Here is a 26,547-nt window from a genome sequence, read left to right as displayed (position 1 = left end):
GAACAGTGAATCATCTTAGATGTGTAAGTACACATACTTTTTTTTCTGTCATGGTGGGGACTTTCCATTAATGGGGTTCCATTTGTGCCAAAAAGGAATGAACTCTTTTGTGCTATACATTTGTCCATGTCTACACTCATTGCCTATGTAAGATTAACAAAGAACATACATACATCATCTATTATTTTATGTTGTCTTGTTATGTCCTCCTCCTTGCCAAGCTTCTTGTCATTTATGGAAGGCTGTCCAAAATATGGTGTTCCGTTTGGGCCAGAAACTGTAGACTGCTTTGTACAATACATTTGCTTAAAACTACCAGAGCCAATCCCCCCATACGCAAAATACCCAAGCCTTCCTCTCAAAGATGATTTGTTCTAGTTTCGTCTTTGAAGTAGGTCAGTGGTTATCAAAACATGAATGTTTAATTTCTTTTAATGCGGTGCGTTGTCGCCCTTTCTCCGTAAAAATCAGTTAAATCATGTAACGTGAATGTCAAGACAAGTTGAAAGCGTACGTAGCCACGGAAGAGACAATTGTTTCTCAAGCGCTTTTCACAAGCGCAATTTAAGACAGAGCGAACCACGGACAAATGCGTTTAATTTTTACATTAATAACACCCCTAATGAGTTAAACTCATTAATTCATATGTTCTGTTTGTTTACCATGATATCTGAAAAGTTGTCTGCAGAACATTCACTGAGAGAAGTAACTCATAAAGCATAAAAGAAGCCAAACACGACTTGAAAGATAACAGGCAATAACAGTAGACACAGATATGCAGTCAATAGACGCTTTTGCACCACAGTTTTAGAAACTCAGTTCTGGGTACTAGCCAGCATGGTGGTTCCTTGAAAACCAGTTTCGCTCATGGGCTGTTTCCTGGTTGCATTCGCACTGGCAGCAGGAACTCTGAAACTGCAGACAGCGATGTCTTTATTCACGCCATTTACAAATGTCAAAAACTGGTGAATGGAGGACGCTGAGATCGGAGCTGTTTTTATTGGGTGTCGAGATGGAATGTAAACGCACAATTTACACGATTGAAACAGCACGAAGTGTTACATATAATCAAGGCTGAGAAAAGAACACAATGCTGCAGTCAACAGGTAACGAAATGCCATTATCGCTGTTTTCCATGTTTGTGGAGTGAATATTTGTACACAGCTTTTTAAAAATGCTGGGTAGTCATGTTTCGCATGCGTTTGGCCAATCAGTGTACACGTATGTCACTGGTAGTTCTTACAGAACTGTTTTAGACCCTACTCTGAAATAGGAGCTAATTTAGTTCCTATAGAACTAAATACGTTCCTAGTTCCTGAGGTGCAAACATGCCAGTAAGTGGTAACTTCCACCAGTAGTTCTAGGAACTATAAAAAGGTTCCTCTGGTGCAAAATCCTTTAATAGTTTTTGGCACAAATTTAACGCCACATCCATTGACCTCTGCTTTTATACTGAGCTAAAGGTATTTTCAATTTTCTAACCCTAAACATGAAACTCACAAACTTCTGCATTTTTGCATGCTCATTTAGGAATATTTTTATGAATGGGACAGATTATATAATAATAAAATCATTTACTAATACTTATATGCTAATACCTTTTTTTTCTGGGACAAGTTGATTCCTACAATATGCAAAACCCGACACACACACACACACACACACACACACACACACACACACACACGTCTGGTTTATTATCTTTGTGGGGACTCTCCATATGCGCAATGGTTTGTATACTGTCCACACTGTATTTTCTATCCCCTTACCCTAACCCTACCCCTAAACCTAACCCTTACAGAAAACTTTCTGCATTTTTACTTTCTCAAAAAAAGTAATTCTGTATGATTTATAAGCTTTTGTACCCATGGGGACCTCAAGCCAGTCCCCACAATGTCAAAAATTTCAGGTTTTACTATCCTTGTGGGGACATTTGGTCCCCACAATGTAGCAAAAACAAGTACACACACACACACACACACACACACACATGTGTGTGTACATGTTTTATGGGGACATTCCATAGGCGTAATGTATTTTATACTGTACAAACCCTATTTGCTATCGCCCTACACCCAAACCTAGCCCTCACAGGAGACTGTGCACACTTTTACTTTCTCAAAAAAATGCATTCTGTATGATTTATAAGCCTGTTTCCTCATGGGGACCTCTCAAATGTCCCCACAAGGTCAAAATTTACTGGTATTACTATCCTTGTGGGGACATTTGGTCCCCATGACGTGATAAATACCAGGTGCACACACACACACACACACACACACACAGGTGTAAATATTCAGACTCTATCAAAACGCAGTTAGATTATTAATCAAGCATTATGCCCAAGCCTCTGGCATGTGATTTGCATATTCAGATCGTTTACAAACAGGTGTAGCACGTCATATGACACAGAAAAAGGGATTACGTCATCCTTGCCTCAGTAAAGGTTTACCTGTACTTTTGACAGCTTTTGATTCTTGTATTTTTCACATATCAATAATTCTCGAATGCTACAATTATGTTACACAACCAAAAACAAAACAAAACAAACAAACAAACAAAAAAATAATAATATATATTACTTATTTTAGATGAGCATTTTTCCAGGTGTTTGGGCGCATCTGCTTTTTTCTCCACAGAATGCGTTTTTCCTTTACTCAATACGAGTAAACACTACCAGATAAAAAAACAACCTACTGCTCTGACCATATTATTCATTGTGTTTTGCACGTTTAGTTCGACTGCGACTTTTTTTTAACTGTCCGACAATACTATTATTTGGCCAACAGAGGACGACGTGAATCTGTTTTTGGTCAAAACGATACCAGCAGCATCCGACGTGCACGCGCAACTTTTGGCTCGCGTGGACGCGCGCAGGTGACATGTGAGCTCAAGTTCAGTGTGAAAACAGTATAAAAGCATGCATTTTCCTTTTTATCTCGTTTGAAAAGACAAACAATTTTACTACAAATAAATGTCAATGTAATTGTTTAGTATTTATATATTTTTTTTTTTCCCCCACAATACATATTTAGTCTCTAACTAATTGCCACTTTCATTTTAGCAAATGTTACATGTCTGTGCAGGACTAGTAAAATGTGTGTGGGTGGACTGTAATCTGACTCCTCTTCTGCTGTATTTATTAACGAGACATCGTTCGATATAAGGACAGTGAAACGTCAGCACGCCCCACCTCACCGCCTTCAGTCAGTCAGAGACATTCAGATGTTCAATGACATGAGGATACACCTTAGCTACAAAACTCTCTACTTCATACGTCTGCCTTATTATATGTCGAACAACAGTGCAAAAAGGGACATTCTTAACAATATCACCTAAAGCTGCTTATTTTATATTGCTTAGTTTAGTGTCCACAGAATGAAAAGCTTCGTCACGGTGTGCTGTCTGAGCATTCTGCTGGGTCTTGTGGCTGTAGTTGAGAGTGATGAAGACTACACTGAGGATGAAGAGATGATCCTGTCTTTAATTCTGCAGGATGACACCCAGCCTGAAGCAGAGAGCAGGCCATCCGCCCAGTTTTACAGGTGCACTAAGGTAAGATCACTACCTGCTGAATGAACTAATTGGGCTTATTTGTGTATATGAACTTAAAAAATATAACCAACAATGTTTAGATAAGGCATTTCTTAACTAAAATGATTAGGAATAATTGTTGCACATTAAAAAATGTATAAATAATTACGTTTTCTGTGTCTGAGATGTCTAATATTCTGAAACTACTTTTTATGAAAAGTCAAAAAGTAAACTATTCTGATATATAAAAGATTTGTTTTGTGTTAGTTAAGTGCATTTACTATGTCTATAGCATGTATATTATTTATTAGGTGTATAAATAAAATCTAATTAATAATGCATGCATAATTAGTAATTTCCTGAGTGATACTAAAAAACAACTTTCCTAACGCGTCAGGCACTTAGTCCTATTCTAATTAGTTTTGTTCACCTGGTGTCGGAGGCGAGGGGCGAGCGTCAATCTCACATGCAAACTGTTATGTAACTGCCAATAAACTTTGAAATGTTTTATCAGTTGCGTTGAAACACTTGGAAGTTGCTGTCTTGACAGAAACAGTGTTGCCATATACCAAGAAAGTCTAAAATAAACGTAATGTATATGGAACGCTTGGGATGAGGAGGTTATCAAAATCAATGTGAATCAAATGCCCTATCTGTTTTACGCACAGGACGCTTGGCGCATGCCAGGTCAGTATATAGTGGTGATGCGGAACGGAACGCATGTGAACCAGGTGGAGCGCACTGCGCGCAGACTCCGCGCAAAAGCTGCCAAACGCGGTTATCTGATCGAAATCCTGCAGACCTATTCAGGAGCTTTTTACGGGTTTTTGGTGAAAATGAGCAGCGATGTTCTTCACATGGTAATTTGTTTCATGTATTATATTTAATAAACATGGACTAAAAAAAAAAAAAAAAGGAAAACAAGCAGGGGAATTACAATAATTCCTAAAAATACGCATTGCCTGTTTACTTCATTCCATTGCCTTTGTTGTTGGCAGGCAGTAAAGCTGCCCCATGTGGAATACATTGAAGAGGATTCCTCCGTCTTTGCCCAGAGCATCCCATGGAACCTGCAGCGCATCCTTCAAAACAAACATGAGCCTGGAAAATACTCACCACCCAGTGAGATAAAGTTTTCCCATTTTTCCCAAACATTTTGTTACTTCTAAAATTGTGTTCTGAGATCCTGAAGTGAAAGCTTTTTCCTTTCGCACAGTAATTTTTGTCTGAGGTGTATCCTTGTGTGTATATAGATGATGGAGCAAAGGTGGGAGTGTATCTTTTGGACACAAGCGTTCAGGTGACTCATCGTGAGATTGAGGACAGGGTGATGGTGACGGACTTCAGCAGTGTGCCGGAGGAGGATGGGGTTAGAGTTCACAGACAGGTAGGTGAATGTAATAAAATGTGCTTTATGATAACTGGACAGTTTTTAGTATGTCCATCACTTCTTGTGGTCTTCTGTCCACAGGCTAGTCTGTGTGACAGTCATGGGACGCACATAGCAGGTGTGGTCAGTGGACGGGATTCAGGTGTAGCTCGAGGAGCCAGTGTAAACAGCGTTCGAGTGTTAAACTGCCAAGGCAAGGGTACCGTGTCAGGAGCTTTGGCAGGTAAACCAAAACATGAATTAAAAATGTATAAATCTACTACATACACATACAAATTGTATTAACCTATATATTAATTTAGAAAAATGTCTAGATGTATTTAGATAAAGTAGACACACACTCACTGGCCACTTTAGAACTCACAGAATAAAAAATTCCTGATCATTTACTTACTCCCATGTCATCCAAGACATGTCTTTCTTTCTTCATTCTAAAAGAAATGAAGATTTTTGAGGAAAATATTCCAGGATTTTTCTCCATACAGTGGACTTCTATGGGGATCAATGGGTTTAAGGTCAAAATTGCAGTTTCAATGCAGCTTCATTCAGTGTGAAGATGCGAATGTGCAATGTGTTCTTCATGGCACAGATTCAACAAGGTGCTGGAAACATTTCTCAGAGTTTCTGGTTCATACTGATATTTCACATCCACATGTGAGATACACATCCATGATGGGTACCCATCATCCAGTGCAAATTGTAGCCTCAGTTTCCTGTTCCAGCTGACAGGAGTGTGGTCCTGGTGTTATCTTCTGCTTCCAGGTCGGTTCAGAGATGCCCTTCTTCAAACCTCAGGTCGTAACGTGTGGGTTACTAACACTTTTCTATCCACTCAAACCAGTCTGACCATTTGTCTCTGACCTCTGGCATTAAGGCGGCATTTTCACCCACAGAACTGATGCTCACTGGATGTTTCCTCTTTTTCGGACCATTCTCTGCAAACCCTATAGATCTCAGTAGATCAGCAGTTTCTGAAATACTTAGACCAGCCTGTCTGGCACCAACAACCATGTGATGTTCAAAGTTACTTAAATCATCTTTCTTATCCATTCTGATGCTCGGTTTGAACTTCAGCAGGTCAACTTGTCAGTGTCTACATGCCTAAATGCACAGAGTTTCCACATGTGATTGGCTGATTAGAAATTTGTGTTAACAAGTCATAAGGGTCAAATTTATGAGATTTGTAGCTGAATCTGAAAGCCGAATAAATAAGCCTTCCATTGATTTATGGTTTGTTAGGATAGGACAATATTTGACTGAGTCACAACTATTTGAAAATCTGTAATCTGAGAGTGCAAAACAATCAAAATACTGAGAAAATTGCCTTTAAAGTTGTCCAAATATAGTTTGGACTTACACGTGATTTGTAGTAGTGATGGGAGGTTCGGATCATTTTACCAACTCTGACCATTGAGTCTCGTTCAGCAAAATGAACAAATTTTTTTTGTGTCATTTCGTTCATTTTAGCAAAATATAATTAAAATGTTACGTGTTACTTCTCTAACACATCTACTGCTAACACAAACGATGATCACACTACAAACAAGACAAAACTGTAATGCTATAAGAAACAGAAAAGATTCATTGTTTACCTGGGTCTTTAGTCTATGATTAGCTCACCTCACCTCTTATCTGACAAGTTTTTGGGTTTGAGTCGTTCGTTCATCACGTGACAGCCCCATTAGATGAACGAACGACTCGAAAAACCCGGAGACTCAAAACAGGTGAACTAATTCCAGTACAAAACCTAATAGGATGTTGTGTATGTGCGACTGAACGAATCACTCACCGAGACGACTCGTTCTTCCCGAATCACATTAAAGATTCGTTCAAAATGAAAGAATCGTTCAAGAATGACCCATTACTAATTCGTAGCATCGTGGACGCACATCCCAGAGCCTGTGCTACACAAGCTTTTGTGCTTAAAAAGTATACAAATTTTTATTATTCGCAAAAAATGATCGTTTCACTAGATGAGACCCTTCTTCCTCGGCTGGGATTGTTTAGAGCTCTTTGAAGCTGCATTTAAACTGCATTTTGGAAGTTCAAAATCAGGGGCACCAATGAAGTCCATTATATGGAGAAAAAACCTGAAATGTTTTCCTCAGAAACCATAATTTCTTTATGACTGAAGACAGAAAGACATGAACATCTTGGATGAGAAGGGGGTGAGGGGGTATTTGTAAATTGTTGTTCTGGAAGTGAACTTCTCCTTTAATGACATATTTTACATTTATAAACTATCTCTTTGAATTTCTCTGCAGAATTTGCATTAATTGAACCAACTCTGTTGCAGGTCTGGAGTATATCCAATCATCTCTAATGTCTCAGCCTATCAGACCTGTGGTCCTACTGCTGCCATTTGTAGGAGGATTCAGTCGCACACTCAACGCTGCCTGCAGGAAAATGGTGGAATCTGGGGCAGTACTTATTGCTGCAGCTGGTAACTACAACGATGATGCTTGTCTGTACTCACCAGCCTCAGAACCCGAGGTACAATGGATTGAATCCTTTAGAAAAGCAATTGCTTGTCAGTATTTTTGGTTTTGACAGTATTTGGTCCACCACTGCAGGTGATAACAGTAGGAGCCGTTAATTTTGCTGACCAGCCCTTGAGCACTGGGACGACAGGCACCAATGTGGGTCGCTGCGTGGATGTGTTCGCACCTGGTGATGACATCATCAGTGCTTCCAGTGATTGCTCCACCTGCTTCACCACTAAGAGTGGAACATCACAGGCAGCAGCACATGTCGCTGGTTAGCACACATACGCTAAAGTCTTCGTTATCTTCTGCATAGTACTTGTGTATATTATTTGTTGGATGAGAGTGTATTTATCTGTCTGTCCATATAGAAGCTGTGGTCTCTGTGTGTTTTTAGGTATAGCGGCGGTGCTTCTAAATCTGAGTCCGAACTCCAGTTCTGCTGAGCTTCTACAACAGCTACGCTATCATTCAGTCAAACAAGTCATTAACCCTGAGTCTCTGCCATTGAACCACCGTCTCACTACACCCAACATGGTGGTTGCCCTGCCCGACCCGAAATCCACACTCACAGGTCAGAGTTTACAAGTAAAACTTTGTGGCTCAACATTGTGGCTTGCTGAGCAATGAGAGTAATAGTATGGACTGATAAAACAGTGCGATAATGCTACTAATACTGTAATCAACAGACTGCAATAAATTTATAAAAATGTAATCTAACAACCTTATTCATATTTTATAATACTATCAATTTTTAATTCAACACTATAATTAGCAGATTACAATAAATGTATAATATAAAAGTCTTTTACTGAATATTATACTGTTATAATTTTGTAAATTTTTTTTAATAAAATATAAAAATTTTAGTAAAAAATAAATAAATTTGTAAATTAAATTTTAATTAAAATGTAATTTATTTTTTTATGTTTTATGATTAGCTTTTTAAATATAATTTATATTAATTAGTTTTAGTTGATTTAGTTTTGGTTATTTAAAAAAAAAAAAAAGTACATTTTGCCTTGTTAACTAGCTGAAATTAAATTCTTTAGTTTTAAAAATAAAATAAAAATTGTAGTTAAAATTTTTAATTAAAATCGTATTTGTTTTTTAAATGTTATAGTTTTTTAAATATAGTTTTTATTTATTAGTTAAACTATACAAAAATGAGACATTTTGCATTGTTAACTAGCTGAAATTAAATTTAGTTTTTTTTTTATATATTTTATTTTAATTACAAGTTTATTTAGTTTCAAGTTAATGATAATAACCCTGAATATATAATAAAATATAATATAATATAATATAATAAAATATAATATAATGTCTTTTTTTAGTAACACTGATATACTGTTATAGTTTTTGTTAAAGTTTTTAAAATAAAATAACTTTTAATAATAATAATAATAATAATAATAATTAAAATTGTATTTGTTTTTTAAAATGTCTATATATTGTTTATTTTATATAATTTTTATTCATTAGTTTTAGTTGATTTGTTTTTATTTTAAACTATACACAAATTAATTAACTAGCTATTTTTTAAAAAATATTTCATTTCAATTAAAGTTTATTTTGCTTCAAGTTAACTATACTAACTCTGAATAATAATTTTATTTAGTAACATTACTGTTATAGTTTTAAAAAAATCTAAATTGTATTACTTTTTTTTTTTACTAAATTTTGTTTTAAATTTAATTTTTTTTTCAATTTAAAATAGTATTATTTTTTTTGTAAATGTCTATATAGTTCATAATATAATATATAACCTTAATATTTAATTGTAACCTTTAATTTTTTATTACTTTACCAGACTGCAATTAATTTATTAGATAATATATAAACCTTATTTATATGTAATAATAACATTAAACTTTAAAACTGTTTAGAAGATCTCAGTTATTGATGTAATGTAATATCCATATAAATATGTGTTATTAATATGAATATTATTTATTGTTTTACTTTACTATTTACATACTAATTGTGTATTTATTAGTGACTTTCATCATGTAACATACAGTACATACAATTGTATAATGAATTGCTTATTCTATGTAACAGTTTGGAACAGTTTAACTCCAAAATGGTTACTGTTACTGGCCCAAGCAGGTTGAGTTGTTTATTTTTCCAAGTAGACTTTAAAGAGTATGAAGTATGTCCAAAACATATTGGTAACCATTAAGGTGATTTTAATTCCAATACATTTGTGTGTTTCCTTACAGGAGAGGATTTGCTCTGTAGATCTGTTTGGTCTGAGAGGTCAGCTGCTAAAGGTTTCGCCACAGTTACAGCCCGCTGTCGCCAGGGTGAAGAGATGCTGAGCTGCTCCAGTTTTTCACAAAACGGAGCAAGAGCTGGAGAAAGAGTGGAGGTGATTAGCACAGAAAGTTTGTGCACATTCCTCAAAAGTTTTAAAATCATTTTTGCTCACCAGAGTAATTTCCTTTCTGACAGGAGAGAGATGGACAGAAAGAGTGTGTTGCTGTCAATGGGAATGGAGGGCAAGGTGTGTTCGCTGCAGCGCGCTGCTGCACAGGCCATAAAGCTCAGTGCCAGATGTTAGAGAGTCCCAAGAGAGGCGAAGATGCAGAATGTCCTCCAGATCACCAGCTGACAGGTGACAGATGGTTTAACACTGCAGTATTTTTCATAAACTCTGGAAATTATCATTAATTAATGGAATTTTCTGTGTTCGGTGGAAGTTAAAGTCTATTGGGTTTTGGCCAATTACCAGAAGCCTGTTTTCGACACTGAATAAAAAATAAAAAAAGGTTATTGCAACTTTTTTTCTCAGAATTGTGTGGTATAAACACAAATCTGACTTTTTTTTCTCTGAATTGCGATATATACACAATTCTAACTTTTTTTCTCAGAATTGCGTGATATAAACTTACTATTCTGAAACATAACCAGTCATATCATGATTGAGGCATTGCCTTCTCTCACATAACTGTCCCTCATTCATTCTCAATTACCCCCCAACAAACTTACCACAGGCTTTAATAGGTCTGTTAAAACTCAATGGGCTCAGGGGAGGCGAGAGAGATGCGGACCCCCGCTGTAACTTTACCTGCTGGTGTCGCTGTTGGACAATGTTTCTTTAGAAAAAGCGAGTGATTTATACACATTTATTGTTATATTTTGTAACATTGGTGTTTTATTTTTGTACGACACATTTTTTTTCATCCAGTATTTTGAGGAGACGCTGCCTTCCCTTGCCTTCCTGTATACAGTATATTACTTATTGAGTGAAGTTTCTGTTGTCACTGCAGCTGAAAATAATGCTTAACTTCATGACAACTTTTTGTCATCTGTAGGCTGTAGTTCTTCCTCTTCAACTGGAGACGTATCGGACTCTGGTCGCCCTCTACATGGCAGCCGCAGGGCATGTCCTGCTAAAAGGGGTGCAACGTCATACGCCTCCTGCTGCCACACGTCCTCTCTGGAGTGCCGGCTAAAAGAACATGACTCTACGGGTCTCAGCGAGCAGGTGACTTGCTCTCAGAATCAGAAAGAGCTTTATTGCCAAGTGTGCTTACACCCAAAGAATTAGTCTTGGTGACAGAAGCTTCCAGTGCACAGACGGGATGACAAGTAACAAGACACAGATAACAAAAATTTAAATGTGCTTTTTCGGTGCTCAGTGCTCTGTAACGCCGACCAGTCAACAACAGTTTGAAGAGAAGATGGGCTGGGCATGACTATCTGGACTATCCTCTGTAGTCTTCTAAGGTCAGTTTTGGTAGCTGAGCTGAACCAGACAGTTATTGTAGTGCAAAGGACGGATTCAACGATAGCCGAGTAGAACAGTTTTAGCAGCTCCTGTGTCAGGTTGAACTTCCTCAGCTGGGCCTTTTGGGCCGATGCGATTGTCCTACTTTACACTGTTTTGAACGTGTTGAGCTCCAGGTTGTTGTGACTGCACCAGACAGCCAGCTCTTTAACCTGCTGTCTCTAAGCAGATTCATCTCCGTCCTTGATAAGGACGATGACTGTAGCCTCAACCGCAAACTTCAGGAGCTTGACAAAGTGGTCTTTAGGGCTGCAGTCGTTGGTGTACAAGGAGAAGAATAGTGGGGATAGGACGCAACCCTGAGGAGCGTCAGTGCTGATGGTGTGGCTGTTGGATGTGTGTTTACCAATTCTCTAGCTGTTGCCCATCTGTCAGAAAGCTAGTGATACATTGACTAGGAACAGAGAGCTGGGTTAGTTTGGTCTGGAGGAGTGTTGGGATGATGGTGTTGATGGCCGAACTGAAGTCCACGAACAGGATGCTCACGTAAGTCCCCATTTTGTCCAGATGTTGCAGGACGAAGTGCAGTCCCATGTTGACTACATCATCCACAGACCTGTTTGCTCAGTAGGCAAACTGCAGGGGGTCCAGTAAGGGTCTAGTGATGTTCTTCAAATAAGCGTAAAACTGTTTTTCAAACAACTTCATGACCACAGACGTTAAAGCAACAGATCTGTAGTCATTAAGTCCAGTAATTTTGAGTTTCTTTAAGACGGGGATGATGGTGGAGTGTTTGTTAAACCTTCGCATAGCTCCAGTGATCTGTTAAAGATCTGTGCCAGCTGGTCAGCACAGGTTTTCAGACAGGCTGGTCTGACACAGTCTTGGCCTGGTGCCTTTCTTCTCTTGTTCTTTCTGAAGACCTGACGCACATCATCTTCACTGATCTGAAGTGCAGGAGATGGGGAGAGGGGGGTTGCTGGAGGTGTCTACAATAAAACTCATTCAGGTCTTTAGCAAGCTGTTGATTGTGGTGTCCTGTAGTTTGTAATGTTTTTCAGGCCTTTCCACACTGAAGCTGTGTCATTGGAAGAGAACTGGTATTCTAGATTTTCAGCATAGTTCCTCTTAGCCACTCTAATCTCCTTATTTAGTGTGTTTCTGATCTGATTGTACAAGACTCTGTCCCCATTCCTGTATGCATCCTCTTGGACCTGGCGAAGCTGTCTGAGTTTTGCTGTGAACCATAGTTTGTCGTTGTTGAATGTTAAATAAGCACACCTTCTAACATTTATAACAGATGGAGTTTACAACTGTAGATTCTTCAAAACATGATTTGGTGTATATGAGCAGCACTAACCTGCATCGTTTTTTTAGGTGGAAATTTCATGTGAGGACTCATGGACGCTGACAGGCTGTCAGGGTCTGTCACATGGTTCTGTCATTCGCGGAGCATTTGCTTTGGGAAACACCTGTGTAGTTCACACATCTGGAGAAGACAAAGGAGCTGCCGCTATCGCTACATGCTGCAGGCACCGCCTGTCCCACCAGCCATCTGACCACTGAGGGACGTGTGTTCTTCCTTTTCTCATTTCTCTAAGCACGTAACCATTGGACGTAACTGCTGTAACACATATAATAGTTGGAGGTGTTACACAAGTGAGCTCAGTTCTGTCACTTACACAACATAAGTCCATTGCATCATTGCATCAAGTCCATAACTGGTTCTGGATATAACCACATACAATCTAGACACTCTACAAGGGGTGTTAAAACACTTTAAAAGACGTTTGAACTGCAAAACACATTTATACGTGCATTAATATTAGCAATAATTATTTTCATGTTACGGCTATAAAACTCTATACTATTTTAAGTAATAATAAAAAACACTAAAATTAACAAATTGTGAATTCAGGCATCACTGAAAAATGGGTATTCATTTTCAGATTTGCTAAAAATTATATTTAACAGTGGTAAAGTTAGCAATAAATGACAGCTAGCTGTAAAAAAAAAATACAGAAAACAAGCATGTACAATGAAATATGCAACATCAGCCAATATATTTAAAATATGCACCAAAACTGCTAAATTAAAGTATTTTCAATATCGATTACCTGTATTATAGATAATACCACGTTGACTGTATTTAGACCAGTAATTTTTATATTTACATATTTTCTGAAATGGAGATCTATTTTCACTATTTTTGGCAAGAGCGTTATCTACAATTATGCATGTGCACTGTGTAGTTCTTTTTATAAATGTATATTTTTATATTACAAACTATGTTAACTTCATCTAATGGACTTAAATGAACTTCAGACTTGACACATACAAAATCAGACAGTCTGAGAAGTTGTGCATTCCAGTTTTTCCTTTTTTATATCAAATGTTTTCATTGTCAAACTCTGATGTACAAATTAAAATGTGGTTTTAACATGCATTAACAGATTCCTTTACACATCATACACACTCGCAGCAGAAATGAATCAAAGAATCACCAGTTATTAAAAACTCTTCAAGCATCTTTAACCCTGTCCTGGCACCCGGCTTAAAAACGCAAGCCTTGTCAAAGATCTACTGAATGGCTGGTACAGCAGCTACAGGTGTAGGAAAGGTTAAAAAAGATTGATTGGAGGGAGGAGGATCAGATTTGTCGATAGTTTTAACACACCCTGTTCACTCAAGTACATCGTATTTCAAAGACTCTACAGCACTGAACCTTTAGTGAAAACCTAAGCAGGGAGTTGAGCTGAAATTAGTGTTATACCTTCGCAAATGTGCATATTTCAGCAAAATAAGAAAGATGCCTTATGCTCAGGCACTGATCTGATGAATTCTCCCCTCATTAATAACTGAACCCTGTGCCTTCAGCCATGAAACATTTCAAAAAGTCCTCTGGTCCATCCTAAAACCTGTCTATCCAATTGTCCCAAACGCTTACCACATCTGCTGCGGTGAATTAGCAATGAACCATTTACTGATTCAAAGCATGAAGGCAGTTGTGAGTACTGCAGTGTTTCGTTGACTACTAGAGGCCAAAACCAAGAGAAAGAGTCAAAAAAGTCAAAGACCCTATTGAAAAAGAACTGCTTAAACCAGTCCTAATGGGTTTGCTGGTTTTACCGGGCCTCTCTGTCTGATCAGTCTTGAGTTTAGGGGCTCTAATACCAGCAAACCAGGCTGGCCATGTTGAAAAAATATGTAAAACCAGTTTAAGATGGTATTAAGACTTATCAGGCTGATCAGTTGAAAAAAACAAAAACAAAAAACAACAACAACATATTAAACCATCCCAAGGTGGTGTGCTGGTTTTATCTGGTCTTCCTGCCTGAGCAATCTTGAGTTTAATCCCCAAACCACAACATGTTAAACCAGTTTAAGATGGTGTGCTGGTTTTACCTGCTTAAGCAGGCAGGCTACATCAACTTAAATCAGTCTAAGCTGGTTTGCTTCTCTTAGTTGGCATTCCAGCCTTATCAGGCTGAGTTTAAGTGCCCCAAACCACTCTAAAACCAGCAAACAAGGCTGGCCAGTTGGGGGAAAAAAACAAAAACAAAAACAAACAAACAAAAAAAAAAACGTTAAACCTGCTTAAGTTGGTGTTCTGGTTTTACCTGGTCTCCTAGCCTGGGCAATCTTAAATTTAAGTGCCCCAAACCACTCTAAAACCATCAAACGAGGCTGGCCCTGTTGAAAAAAACAAAAAACATGTTACACCAGTTTGAAATGGTGTGCTGGTTTTATATGGTCTCCCTGCCTGACTTTAAGTGCCCCAAACCACTCTAAAACCAGTAAACCAGGCTGGACCTATAGAAAAAAAAAATGTTAGACCAGTTTCAAATAGTGTGCTGGTTCTGTCTGGTCTATCCAAGCTACACAGTTGTTAAAACAAGTTAAACCAGTTTAAGATGGTGTTCTGGTTTTACTAGGTCTTCTAGTCTGACCCCAAAACTCCCTTAAAACCAGGCAGGCTCTGAGAACTTAAACCAGTCTACGTTGGTTAACTTCACTTAGTTGGTCTTCCAGCCTCATCAGGCTGAGTTTAAGTGCCCTAAACCACTCTAAAACCAGCAAACATGGCTGGCCTGTTTAAAAAAACATGTTAAACCAGCTCAAGATGTTGTGCTGGTTTTACCTGGTCTCGCAGCCTGAGCAATCTGGAGTTTAAGGGCCCCAAACCACTCTAAAACCAGTAAACCAGGCTGGACCTGTTGAAAAAGCATGTTAAACCAGTTAAAAAATAGTGTGCTGGTTTTATCTGGTCTCCCCATCTGAGCAACCTTAAATGTAAGTGTCCAAGCTACAAAGTTGTTGAAACAAGTTAAACCAGTTTAACATGGTGTTCTGGTTTTACCAGTTCTTCCAGTCTGACCAATCTAGAGTTTAAGTGCCTAAAACTCCCATAAAACCAGCTAAACAGGCAGGCTTTAACAACCACAAAGTTGTTAAAACGTGTTAAACCAGTTTAAGATGGTGTTATGGTTTTACCAGGTCTTCCAGTGTGATTAATCTAGAGTTTAAGTGCCCAAAACTCCCCTAAAACCTGCTAAGCAGGCAGTCTCTGTCAATTTAACCAATCTAAGATGGTTTGCCTCTCTCAGTTGGTCTTCCAGCCTGATCAGGCTGAGTTTAAGTGCCCCAAACCACTCTAAAACCAGCAAACAAGGCTGGCCCTGTTGAAAAAAAACCTGTTAACGTCTAAGCAATCCTGTGTTTAAGTTCCCAAACCACAATGCTGTTAAAACATCATAAACTAGTTTAAGATAGTGTGCTGGTTTTACAAGCTCTTCCAGCCTGTCTAGAGTTTTATGTGCCCGAAACTCCCCCCAAAACCAGCTATGCAGTCTGTCTCTGTCATCTTAAACCAGTCTAAGCTGGTTTGCTTCTTTTAGGAGGTCTTTCAAGTCTGTTGGCAGGTATTACATGGTTTTTGGACACTAAATCACATAAACACCACTGAGAGACCAGCATAAACCAGCAAAGACCAGCAAATCCACTTAGGCTGGTTTTAGATTTATTTTATAAACCAGCTTGTTTCAGCTGTTTCGGCCAGTTTACGCAGTTCTTTTCCAGCAACAAAGTCTCCCACACATACAAACGCACAGAAGCGCAGCAAAAAAAAAAAAAAAAAAAAAAAAAAAAAAAAACCAAAAAAAAAACGCTGACATGAAAGTTGCGAAGAGCAGGTGACTGTGAGGTAAAAAGCAGCACATTTGTGTGAGGTGGCATTGAGGTCCTTCCGCTGTAAACACTGAAGCAATGTAACTAAGTCTTAAAGTCTAAATACAAAATGAGCAGCAAACGGCAGCTGAATCACCCTGTGGACTCCCTGAAAGAGAGACATCACAGGACCGGCTCAAACAAGGGACCGTGACGCACGAGGTCCCAACATGGCGCTCTGAGATGAGTGCAGCTGAGCCATTCGAGTATACGTACGTGTGCGTTATTATCGTAATGTCGAGTGGGTTCAGGCATTTGTGTAGCACGACGCGTCCACTGGTTTGTCTCGAGGCGAGGACGTGAGCGGCATAGGGGAGGAGTCGAGTAAAGGCACTTTACTGCTCTGTGAGAACTTCACATTCCTCCAACAACCGCCGTCTTTCCCCTTCCCCTTCACCCCCTTTCCGCCCCATCCTCGCCTCGCCATCCGAACTGCATTGCTTAAGGCAGACTGAACAGAAAGGATGCAGGCAAACAAACAAAAAAAAGACAAATTTGGCAAAATCAACCCTGAAAAGTGTCTTCACGTCCCTAGACCTTCATACCAAAGCGGCACAAGACAACATCAAAACAGATGAACACAAAAAGTGAGACAGTTTCTCAGTGACAAGCTCTGCTGATTGTAGCATTCGTTGCCTTTTGGGAAGAAGAAGAAAAGCTTGTTGGACAGTGTGTTGCATATGTGTCTTCGGACGCATCTGCCGATGCAATATGTCTTCCCGCCGTAAGGTCCGTCCTCAGTGTCCGCCATCATATTTCTGTCTAGCACTTGCATAAACAGCTTGTGTCTTTTGCTGCATGCTGTTCTGATCCAAGAAAACCGATGGACAGAGAGCAGCGAGGGACATCCGTCCAATTGTCTCCACATGATGAATTTGTCACAAACTGAATTCAAATATAAAGTGCATTTAAAAAATACCAGCAAGAAAGAGAAGGGAAAAAACGGTGTGATTATTTGACTCTCAGAGACTTGGCAAGTTCCTCTTTTTTTCGAATAAATTTGAGGCACCTCTCAAACAGATCCACAAAACAAAACAAAAAATAAAGAAAATCAGTAAAGGATTCTTAAAAATATTATTTTACATTTGAAATTACACTTATGGAACACATCTTTACATTTCTCATGAATAGTATCTACTTAATTACATTGGCAAATATACGCTGACTCTTTTAAAACACCCCGTCTGGCACCATAGTAGTAGTTCGGCGTAAAAATGTCAAGGAAACAAACGCCTCCGTTTTTATTAAGTCCTCATCTGACAGAACTTATTGAGTCAGACGAAACATTTGAATAACTTGCTAGACCTGAACTCTAATTTCATCCGGCCAGGCTTTAACCACCAGGAAAAAAACAAAAAAAACAAAAACAACAAGATATTCGCGCATGTTCACATCTCCGACAAGTCGGCCTGAAGAGCGAGCGCTCTGACGGGCCCTTTGGCTACTTCTGCTTGCTCCATTTCCAGTCCCTAGAAGATCAAATGCAGTTTCTGATTGTCTGTTTAGACCCACAACATCTTTCCGTCGGAGGGAAACTTTTTGTGTTGTTTTGTTGCGCAAAAACAATGAGAAGCGTTAGGGGTCCACATCTTCTAGATCACTTCGAGAATCGCCCAGCATCATTGGGGATTCGGATCCCTGAGAGAAAGAGAGAGAGAGAGATATGGTGAAAGAGCAAACGTAATTGTTTATTAAACACTAGTAAGTTTCATCATATTGCTTTTGACACTGTTTTATAATGAAACTGATGCAGAATTAATGACAGACAGAGCTTTACCTGTCTGAGACTCCTGTCTGAGTTCTCATTGGCCGGGCTGCCGTCTGATCCGTTACTGCTGCCGGACTGCTCCTTCTCATTTAGTAAAGCTGTGGCATAAGCTAGAGTGTCCTAAAACATAAAAACCAGCATTCACTGAGATTCATTCAGCAGATCACGTGCACTCCTAACCCAAAGGTCACTGGTTCGATTCCCGCACCAGCAGGATTTGAAGGTGGGGACTGTGAATGAAGAGCGCTCTTTTCACCTTTAATACCATGACTGAAGTGCCCTTGAGCAAGGCACTGAACCCCCCTCTCTGGAGCAATGGCTGCCCACTTGTCCGGGTGTGTGTGTGTGTGCGTGTGTGTGTTCACTTCTCACTGCTGTGTGTGTGCACTTGTGATGGGTTAAATGCAGAGGGACAATACGTTGTCACTTTCAATTTAAAGTAACATAAAAAGGAATTAAAATAAGGAAAGGAAATGTAATAATTTTATGATATATTTTGTACATTTTAGATATAATCCAAAATATCCAGGAAACAAAAAAGTCAGATTTCTTTCATGAATGTTTGAGCTTAAAGGAAAATTCATGAAAATGAGCTTAAAGGAAAATTCACCTAAAAATGACAATTCTGTCATTAATTACTCTAATGTTGTTCCAAACCCTTAAAAACTTCGTTCATTTACGTAACTCAATTTAAGATATTTTTTTAAAAATCCGAGAGCTTTCTGTCCCTGCATAGACAGCAATGCAATCGACACATTCAAGGCCCAGAAAGGTAGTAAGGACAACATTAAAACAGTCCATGTGACATCAGTGCTTCAATCGTAATGTTACGAAGCTACGAGAATACTTTTTGTGTGCAAAGAAAACAAAAAATAATGACTTCACTCAACATATTTGTGTCACATGGAGTATTTTAATGATGTCCATACTACCTTTCTGGGCCTTGAATGTGGTAGTTGCGTTGCGGTCTATGCAGGGTCAGACAACTCTTGCATTTCACCAAAAATATCTTAATTTGTGTTCCAAACATGAACAAAATTCTTGCACGTTTGGAATGACATGAGGGTGAGTAATTAATAATAGAACCTTCATTTTTGGATGAACTATCCCTTTAAAACAATTGTAATCAGTAGAAAAAGTTAACTTTGTACTTGGCTTAAACTTTGAAATTAGCTTAAATTAGTATTTGTGTTTTGTTTTTTTCATCTCACAGGAAAGCTAAATCTGAAGTATTTATAAAGGTGAGGGAGAGAGAAAGAAAGAGGAAAATAGAACCTTTTACTCCTAAGATTTTAAGAAGCTTTCCCTAAAAAGTAATAACTAAAACTACTGAAAATAGTGTTCAGTTATTGAAATAAAGCTGAAATAAAGTAAAATAAATATCAAATGTGCCCAATGGAGACCCATTTTACATGCTATCAAAACAGTTTCACAGAAGTTTAAACTGTAAAGGTGAAATGACAATTTGGCAAATACGTAATTATTTTATTCTAGTTATGTATAATGTAAAGAAGTGTGAGTGAAGTACCTGTGCTGAGATGGTGCGCTGGAAGGTTTTAGCTGTGGATGTCTCGTTTGATACGTTACTTTGAGGTGTCCAGTAGTGCTCAGACATCTGAAAGAGGAGAGAAGGGGACTTCAGTAATGAATATTGTTATTTCACAACAAAGTAGTACTCGTGTGTCTGTGCGTTATGGGGTCCAAGTGTCCACACAAATATAGCAACACCACTAAATTGACCTTGTGGGGACATTTTTTTTGGTCCTCATGATGAAAACACCTTATTAAATCATATCGAATTAAGTGTTTTGAAAATCAAAAAATGCCTGTAGCTTTGTGAGAGAGCTAGGTTTAGGATAAGAGGGTTAAAAAAAAAGTTTTTACAGTATAAAAACCACTACGCCTATGGAAAGTCTCCACAAAAAATGGAAACCAGTATGTGTGTGTGAGGTCTCTTGCCTTTTTCTGAAGCCACTGCACAGCCCAACTCCAATGTCCTGAGAGCTCTTTAAAATAGTCTTTAGCTGGGGAACATCTAATAGAAACACATTGTTGACATTTAACATCACTTCTCCCAGAAACACGGATATTGGAAGCAGAAAACATTAGACATTATTTATTCCGATTCAAGTAGTAATTTACTAAACAGTACTGAAGTTATCCATCTTTTCTTCTGTTGAAAAAAAAAAAAAAAAAAAGTAGACATTAAAAATATCAGGCATATAATTATGGTAACTGACTTATTACAAGAATAGGGATGCACAAATATTAAAATTCTGGCCGTTACCTATTAATTATTTTCTCAATATAAATGCCTGATATTAAAATTCAATTCTTTTTTCTCTAAATAATGAAAAAATTAACCTTAATCTTAAAACTAATACTAATTTCTGTAAATGCAAGTGAATTCGACATCTCAGTCACAATTATGTACAGCATGAAAAATGAATACTTATTTTGAGATTTGCTATGACTACATTTAAAGGTGTTATTAATTTTTTTTTTATTTTTTTTTATTTTAAAGATTAAAAAATGAAAATAATAAAAAATAACCTAATGTAAAAATAGAGGAAATTAGCATGGACATTTTAAATATCCAAAATCAACAGATAGCAGTTTATATATTTAAAATACTGACTGATAACTGAAATGGTACTATTATATTGTATATCCGTAAAACACAATAATATACAACTACATGTTAACATATTGTGTATGCCTAAGTTGATTCCAGTGTTCTACACTCACTTCTGTGCCAGCGTGACCAGGAACTTTACACACTGATAGCAGCGACTGCTGTCCACATTGTTGCTCTGATGCATCAAAGCTGTGAAAGAATGAGAATCGCATATTAGTACAAATTAATTTAATCTAAACAATACTTACACTGATAAAGCCAAATGATATGTTTCTTACCCAGAAGGCCCTTTTCAGATTCAAATGCATATTTGAGCCTCTGAGACTGCAGAGGGTCCTCTACCATCTGAGGTGAAAATAAGAAAATAAGGGCATTATATCATTATATCCTGCCCAAACACAGTATTTGAGACAGCACACAGTCATCACTCACCAGGATTTCTAGGAGCAACTGAAAGACGTTCTTCAGTTCGTGAGGAGGAGCCGTTTCCAGATGGTTCTACAAGTCACATGAATGTCATAAAGATTTTTGCAGGCTTATTTTTATAAATCTATCTGTCTATCTATCAAAAGGTTTAAACTAGTCAGGGTACCAACCTTGAGTAAGTGTAGGACTCCCAGTGAGAAAGGTTCGTTACAGAACGAGCAATATGTGATCATCTCTATGAGGAAGGGCAATGGGCCGGACAACTCACGCATGGCAAACATCACCTAAAAGACATGCGTCTCAGTCAATAGTGTGCAATACAGACAGGTAGCAGACAGCAGAGAGAGAATAAGAGACAGCATTACCTCCATGAGATATGCCTGTCCTTCTGCTTTGAAGAGCAACGTGTTGATGTCTGGATGTAGAGGAAGGAGGGGTGAAGATGGAGCCACCAGTCCTGAGGAAGCGTGCTTAAACGCCCCTTGAGCTGAACACACATGAGAATTGCATTAACACACTAACATTAACCTCATCGCTCACACAGAGAACCATTACTATCTAAACAAACAGATAACTACACTAAGAAATGGAAGTTTGATTACTGATTAAATATAAAGGATTAGTTCACTTCCACAATAAAAATTTACTCACCCCCTTGTCATCCAAGATGTTTATGTCTTTCTGTCTTCAGTCACAAAGAAATTAAGGTTTTTAAGGAAAATATTCCAGGATTTTTCACCATATAGTGGACTTCAATGGGGATCTAATGTTGAAGGTGCAAATTGCAATTTCAGTGCAGCTTCAAAGGGCTCTACATGATCCCAACCAAGGAATAAGGGTCTTATCTAGCAAAACGATCTGCCACTTTCTAAAAAAATAAATACATAAATAAAAAAGTATATACTTTTTAACCACAAAAGCTCATCTTGCACTAGTTCTGCAATGCACGTGCATTTTGCAATCACGCTAGAAAGGTTACATGTGGTTAGTTCTTCATCTGTGCACTACTGTGTAAAACTTCAAAATTGTCTCACATCGTTGTTTTATCTTTTTTTTGGTAAACGGTGTTTGACTTTGCTTACATCAAGAGTGGCCTTTCCAACATGAAGTGAATGCGTGAAGTCAAGCTAGTGCAAGACAAGCATCTGTGGTTAAAGTATATACATTTTTATGTTTTTAGAAAATAGCTGATTCCTCAAGTGGGATCGAGTCCTTTTAAGCTACACTGAAACTGCAGTTTAGACCTTCAATCTGTTGATCCACAATGATGTCCACTATATGGAGAAAAATCCTGGAATGTTTTCCTCAAAAACCTTAATATCTTTTCGACTGAAGAAAAAAGATATGAACATCTTGAATGACATGGGGTGAGTAAATTATCAGGAAATTTGTAACCTTTGTATGGTGTTCGGGTCTGTGGGACCCGTTTTCACTGTTTGTCAAAAGAAAAATGATAAGCAAAATTATTTTTTCAAGCTCATACTCATTGGCCTTGGCTCATTTTCTGTGAAGAAACAAATTTTCAATGACCGCTCGCTGTACACCCCCTTACACACTTATATTACACACAGGACGTTCGGGTCCATTGGACCCGGGGCTAATAAAAAAGTGGAAATTTTACGTCCTGTGTAACTTCACTCTGTCCCACCATTGTCTGGGCCTGCTATTAGTATGTGTGTTTATGTGTGAGTATGTGTGTGAGAGAAAGTCTGTCAGAGTCTGAGTGTAAGTGTGAGTTGTGTGCTTCTGCCTCTGCTATTCCCGCACAAGGTAGTAGCACTTTTATTATCTAACAAAGGAAAAGGGCAAATGTCAGCCAAACATTCTGTTTATATTGCTATTAATTGGGATGAAGTAAACATCTGTTGAGCACTTTTACGCAATTTTTAAAAATTATGTTGAATTAAAAACCCAAAAATGCAGCGGCTCCACCAGACCCACAAACACTGGTTGAGTAACAAAAATATGAACACCATACAAGGGTTAAAAGTATCATTTTTTATAATATGAACAACCATTCAAATGTTTCAGGTCAGTAAGATTTTTTTTTTAGTACCAAGGATGCATTTATTTGATCAAAAATACAGCAGAAACAATAATACTGTGAAATATTATTATAATTTTTTTATGAATACAAGTTTAAAAGAGCAGCATTTGTTTGAAACAAATTTTTGGAAATTTTTTAAATTATACCCCTTTTCTGTCACTTTTGATCAATTTAATGCACATATGCAGAATAAGGACATTCTTTTTTTTTTTTTTACTCCAAACATCTTATAAAATTATAAAACGTATAAAAAGTATTTTCTTTTTATTGAACATTAGTGTTTTATTTTGCAAACTTCTGTTTCTTTTTATAACATTTTTATGTCCTCACAATAGTTTTTATTAATGATGATAACTTCACGTATGTCCAGAAACTATGTGTTCTTACCCTCTGTCCTCTGAGACGTGAGGTCTGTGTGCAGCACTATCAGTGCCAGAGTGTTGTGAAGATGCAGGAACTCACGAGCCTGTGCTGAACTCCAGCGCCGGTGCTGAAACACAGAACCAGCAGAACACTATAACACAGAGATTAAACAATGCAGATCAACATGAGTACTTAAAGGGACAGTTCACCCAAAAATGAAAAGTTCTGTTATCATTTACTCACTCTCATGTCTGTCCAACCCTGTATAACACAAAAGAAGATATTGTGAAGAATGTCGGTAACAGTCACGATTCCCACTGACTTTATTTTGTTGTCCATACAATGGAAATCCAAGGAACCAAAACTAATTGATTACCAACATTCTTTAGAACATCTCTTTTGTGTTCCACAGAAAGAAACTCACACAGGCTTGGAATTATATATGTCTGAGTAAATTAAAATTTTCGGGTGGACTGTCTCTTTAAGAAAGTATTAAACCTCAGTATTCTCAAGATGTAGAACTCTTTGTAAGGTGTTAACAGCAGGTGTCTGTGATACCTGGTTGTTTTGCCGGTTGGGTCCCAGGAGGAAGGCAAGCATCCGACGATAAGCAGAATGTTTTAGCAGCAGCTGACACGGCCCACATCCCTAAAACAGATCATCAGTGAATAACTTTCATTTGTTTCCTCAGCTCCTATGAGTGTCTTCAGAAGACAGATTATCAGTTGTATGGACCATTTTATGGTCCTTTTTTTGGGATTACCATACATCTTCTTAATGGAAAAGAACAGAATAGCACTTCCTTCAAATATACAATCAGATGCCCCTAAAAGTAACATCATCGTTCTCACCCTCTGAGCGAAGTTACTGAAGAGGCTGAAGTATTGAGAGCAGTTCTTGCAGTTATCCGGGACATCCTTATCCAATAGAGAAAGCAGCATGTCCAAAAGACAGTCCAACCCAGAGTCCTGGAAGTACAAAGCGCTCTCCAGGGTCTTCTCTAGGATGGTGGCCACCACAATACGGACCTCCCGCACACTGCATTCCAACAGACAGATCCTAAAGAGAGACAAAGACATGTCCTTAATGAGATTTATCCATTAACAATGCTAATTCAGTTCATTTTGAAGCAGTTTTCTACTTTTTTGTGGGAACATGTGGTAGGAGATGCTGGATGTTGGCATATCTAAGCTGGGTGGGAGGTCTGTGGAAACTTTCCCTGCAGAGCCAGCTCTATCATTCTCTCCAGGGGGAAAAGTAAAAAAAATTTTGTTAAATTACAGCTTCAGGTCTCCATTGATGAGAGAAATGCTTGCTTGTTTTGTTGGAAATGTGTCAGAGCTCGATCATAAAATGATCAGGAACATTCCCTGGCTTCTGCTGAGGTGTTGCGTGGCAATCGGGGCAGCCCTAACATCCGATACGAACCAGCCAATCGTGTAGCAGGGCAGTGCGCACCCTTACTCCTCTTTAGAAGTGCCAGACATTTCCAGATAGCTCTTACATGCTCTAAACATTAACATCCCTGAACTGACCCACATTTCAGGTTGACAGAAAGCAGCTGTGGCCGTACCCCACACATGTGCTATTGATTTTCAGCGATTCGATTATGACCACACACCTGGCTTTGGGGGAACTGGGCACTAGCTAAAAGGCGAGGGAATATCTTCAATCCTTCATGGGACAGTTTTCAGCTTTTCTTTGATTTTTTTACTTATTACGGTAAAAACAAATACAACAGAACATTTAATGCAAGTCAAATGTACAGTGGCCTCAAAACATTTAGACACTTACAACTATGTGTTTAATAGAGACGTGGAACCGTTCTAAATTTAAATAAGGTGAGAATGCAGTAAATTGGACTTCAGATAGTTGCAGATACTTCAGATAATCTAAGCTAAGCTTAGTTTTTAGCAGCAGATAGTACTGTGCGCTTTAGAAACAGTCGTACTCTGCTTGCTTCCAATTCCTTACGCACACTTGAACCTAAAGTAATCATTCATTCATCATCTTGAGTCATACAAGCATTCAAAGCCGAGGTGCAATTACATGACGCCCTTCAGCGCTCTTCTTTGTGTGCATTTGAGTGTGTGGTTAAAAACAAGATAAGCCATCTGCTGTTAAAACTAAGTTCAGAATCGGTTCCAGGGAGAATCGTGATGCTTTCTGAGAATCTCAGAATCAATCCACGAAACGCGATGCGTTGATTTATTGTCGCAGCCCTAGTAGATACACAGACATATGAAGATATTTTTATATTCTGTGTCTGTGTGTCAACAGTCTGGTTAGTTTTACTATTTACTATCCATTGGGGATTTGCCAGTGTTTGCGTAGAGGGTTGGATATGATGCTCACTTGATGATCTCCCGTCCTTCAGGTGCCACCAGGTACTGGACCATCCATTGACATGCCTCGCTACTCTTGGACAACAAAACCTCCACGGTAGCGATCCACTCCTCTGTGTCCACCCTGAGAGAGAAGACATCAGAGTTCTTACGTTGAAAAAAATACACTGCTAAGTCTAAAGTCGTACTTTTGTCGATTTTGGAGACATTTGTCAATGAGACACAGAGCCAGCTGCATAAACTCTGCATGGCACAACCTCAATGTTAAGACAGTGTCTTAAGAACTAATCTGACCAACAGTTAACCAAGAAGTAATCAGTCTTATTTTTTGATTCAACTTAGACTAATCTACATTTTTATGTAACTGAATTTTAAAAATTATGACCAAAAAATTGCTGACTAACTTTTAAGACTAGTCTTAACCTTTTATGCAATCAGACCATAAACAAAAAATAATTTTTGTTGTTTTAATTTTACTTTGTTAAATGGTTAGTTCACCCAAAACTGAAAATTAGCCCATTGTTTACTCACCCTCCATTCATTCTAGGTGTATATGACTTCCTTCTTTCAGACAAATGCAATCATAGATAT

The 26,547-nt window shown here is 38.1% G+C and overlaps 2 protein-coding genes across 6 annotated transcripts in view; one reads left to right on the top strand and one right to left on the bottom strand.

The window, feature by feature from the left end:
* The first annotated feature begins 867 nt into the window (after positions 1 to 867).
* Positions 868 to 13,587, top strand: pcsk9 (proprotein convertase subtilisin/kexin type 9). Of its 2 annotated transcripts, XM_051138104.1 has the most exons (13): positions 868 to 1,106; positions 3,364 to 3,555; positions 4,203 to 4,394; positions 4,533 to 4,656; positions 4,788 to 4,921; positions 5,006 to 5,147; positions 7,221 to 7,417; positions 7,498 to 7,681; positions 7,805 to 7,981; positions 9,633 to 9,781; positions 9,865 to 10,027; positions 10,728 to 10,900; positions 12,521 to 13,587. In XM_051138104.1, exons 2-13 carry the CDS (start codon positions 3,379 to 3,381, stop codon positions 12,707 to 12,709), a joined length of 2,001 nt encoding a protein of 666 aa, XP_050994061.1. In that variant the 5' UTR covers positions 868 to 1,106; positions 3,364 to 3,378; the 3' UTR covers positions 12,710 to 13,587. The 2 variants fall into 2 exon arrangements, with proteins under 2 accessions (XP_050994061.1, XP_050994060.1); XM_051138103.1 differs by lacking the exon at positions 868 to 1,106 and having other exon boundaries at positions 3,208 to 3,555.
* A 2,711-nt stretch (positions 13,588 to 16,298) lies between these two features.
* usp24 (ubiquitin specific peptidase 24) overlaps positions 16,299 to 26,547 on the bottom strand; it is a 74,144-nt gene continuing 63,895 nt past the window's right edge. For all 4 annotated transcript variants that reach the window (XM_051138100.1, XM_051138099.1, XM_051138101.1 and 1 more), the window contains 13 exons: positions 25,967 to 26,080; positions 24,463 to 24,670; positions 24,170 to 24,259; positions 23,636 to 23,738; positions 21,567 to 21,688; positions 21,372 to 21,485; positions 21,208 to 21,273; positions 21,054 to 21,120; positions 20,886 to 20,964; positions 20,097 to 20,172; positions 19,666 to 19,752; positions 18,147 to 18,257; positions 16,299 to 18,007 (listed from right to left, as the gene is read on the bottom strand). In XM_051138100.1, the coding sequence (XP_050994057.1) occupies positions 17,945 to 18,007; positions 18,147 to 18,257; positions 19,666 to 19,752; positions 20,097 to 20,172; positions 20,886 to 20,964; positions 21,054 to 21,120; positions 21,208 to 21,273; positions 21,372 to 21,485; positions 21,567 to 21,688; positions 23,636 to 23,738; positions 24,170 to 24,259; positions 24,463 to 24,670; positions 25,967 to 26,080 (1,300 nt within the window). In that variant the 3' untranslated portion in view covers positions 16,299 to 17,944. The remainder of the gene's footprint in view (positions 18,008 to 18,146; positions 18,258 to 19,665; positions 19,753 to 20,096; positions 20,173 to 20,885; positions 20,965 to 21,053; positions 21,121 to 21,207; positions 21,274 to 21,371; positions 21,486 to 21,566; positions 21,689 to 23,635; positions 23,739 to 24,169; positions 24,260 to 24,462; positions 24,671 to 25,966; positions 26,081 to 26,547) is intronic.

This window comes from Labeo rohita, chromosome 20 (assembly GCF_022985175.1).
Source record: "Labeo rohita strain BAU-BD-2019 chromosome 20, IGBB_LRoh.1.0, whole genome shotgun sequence".
NCBI lineage: Eukaryota > Metazoa > Chordata > Actinopteri > Cypriniformes > Cyprinidae > Labeo > Labeo rohita.
This window is presented reverse-complemented; position numbering and strand designations above follow the sequence as displayed.

Excerpts from the sequence above, each read along its gene's own strand:
- pcsk9 (XM_051138104.1), top strand. The coding sequence starts at position 3,379 with ATGAAAAGCTTCGTCACGGTGTGCTGTCTGAGCATTCTGCTGGGTCTT. Across the intron at positions 3,556-4,202 it reads AGTTTTACAGGTGCACTAAG|GACGCTTGGCGCATGCCAGG; the intron begins GTAAGATCACTA and ends TTTTACGCACAG. Across the intron at positions 4,395-4,532 it reads GCAGCGATGTTCTTCACATG|GCAGTAAAGCTGCCCCATGT; the intron begins GTAATTTGTTTC and ends TGTTGTTGGCAG.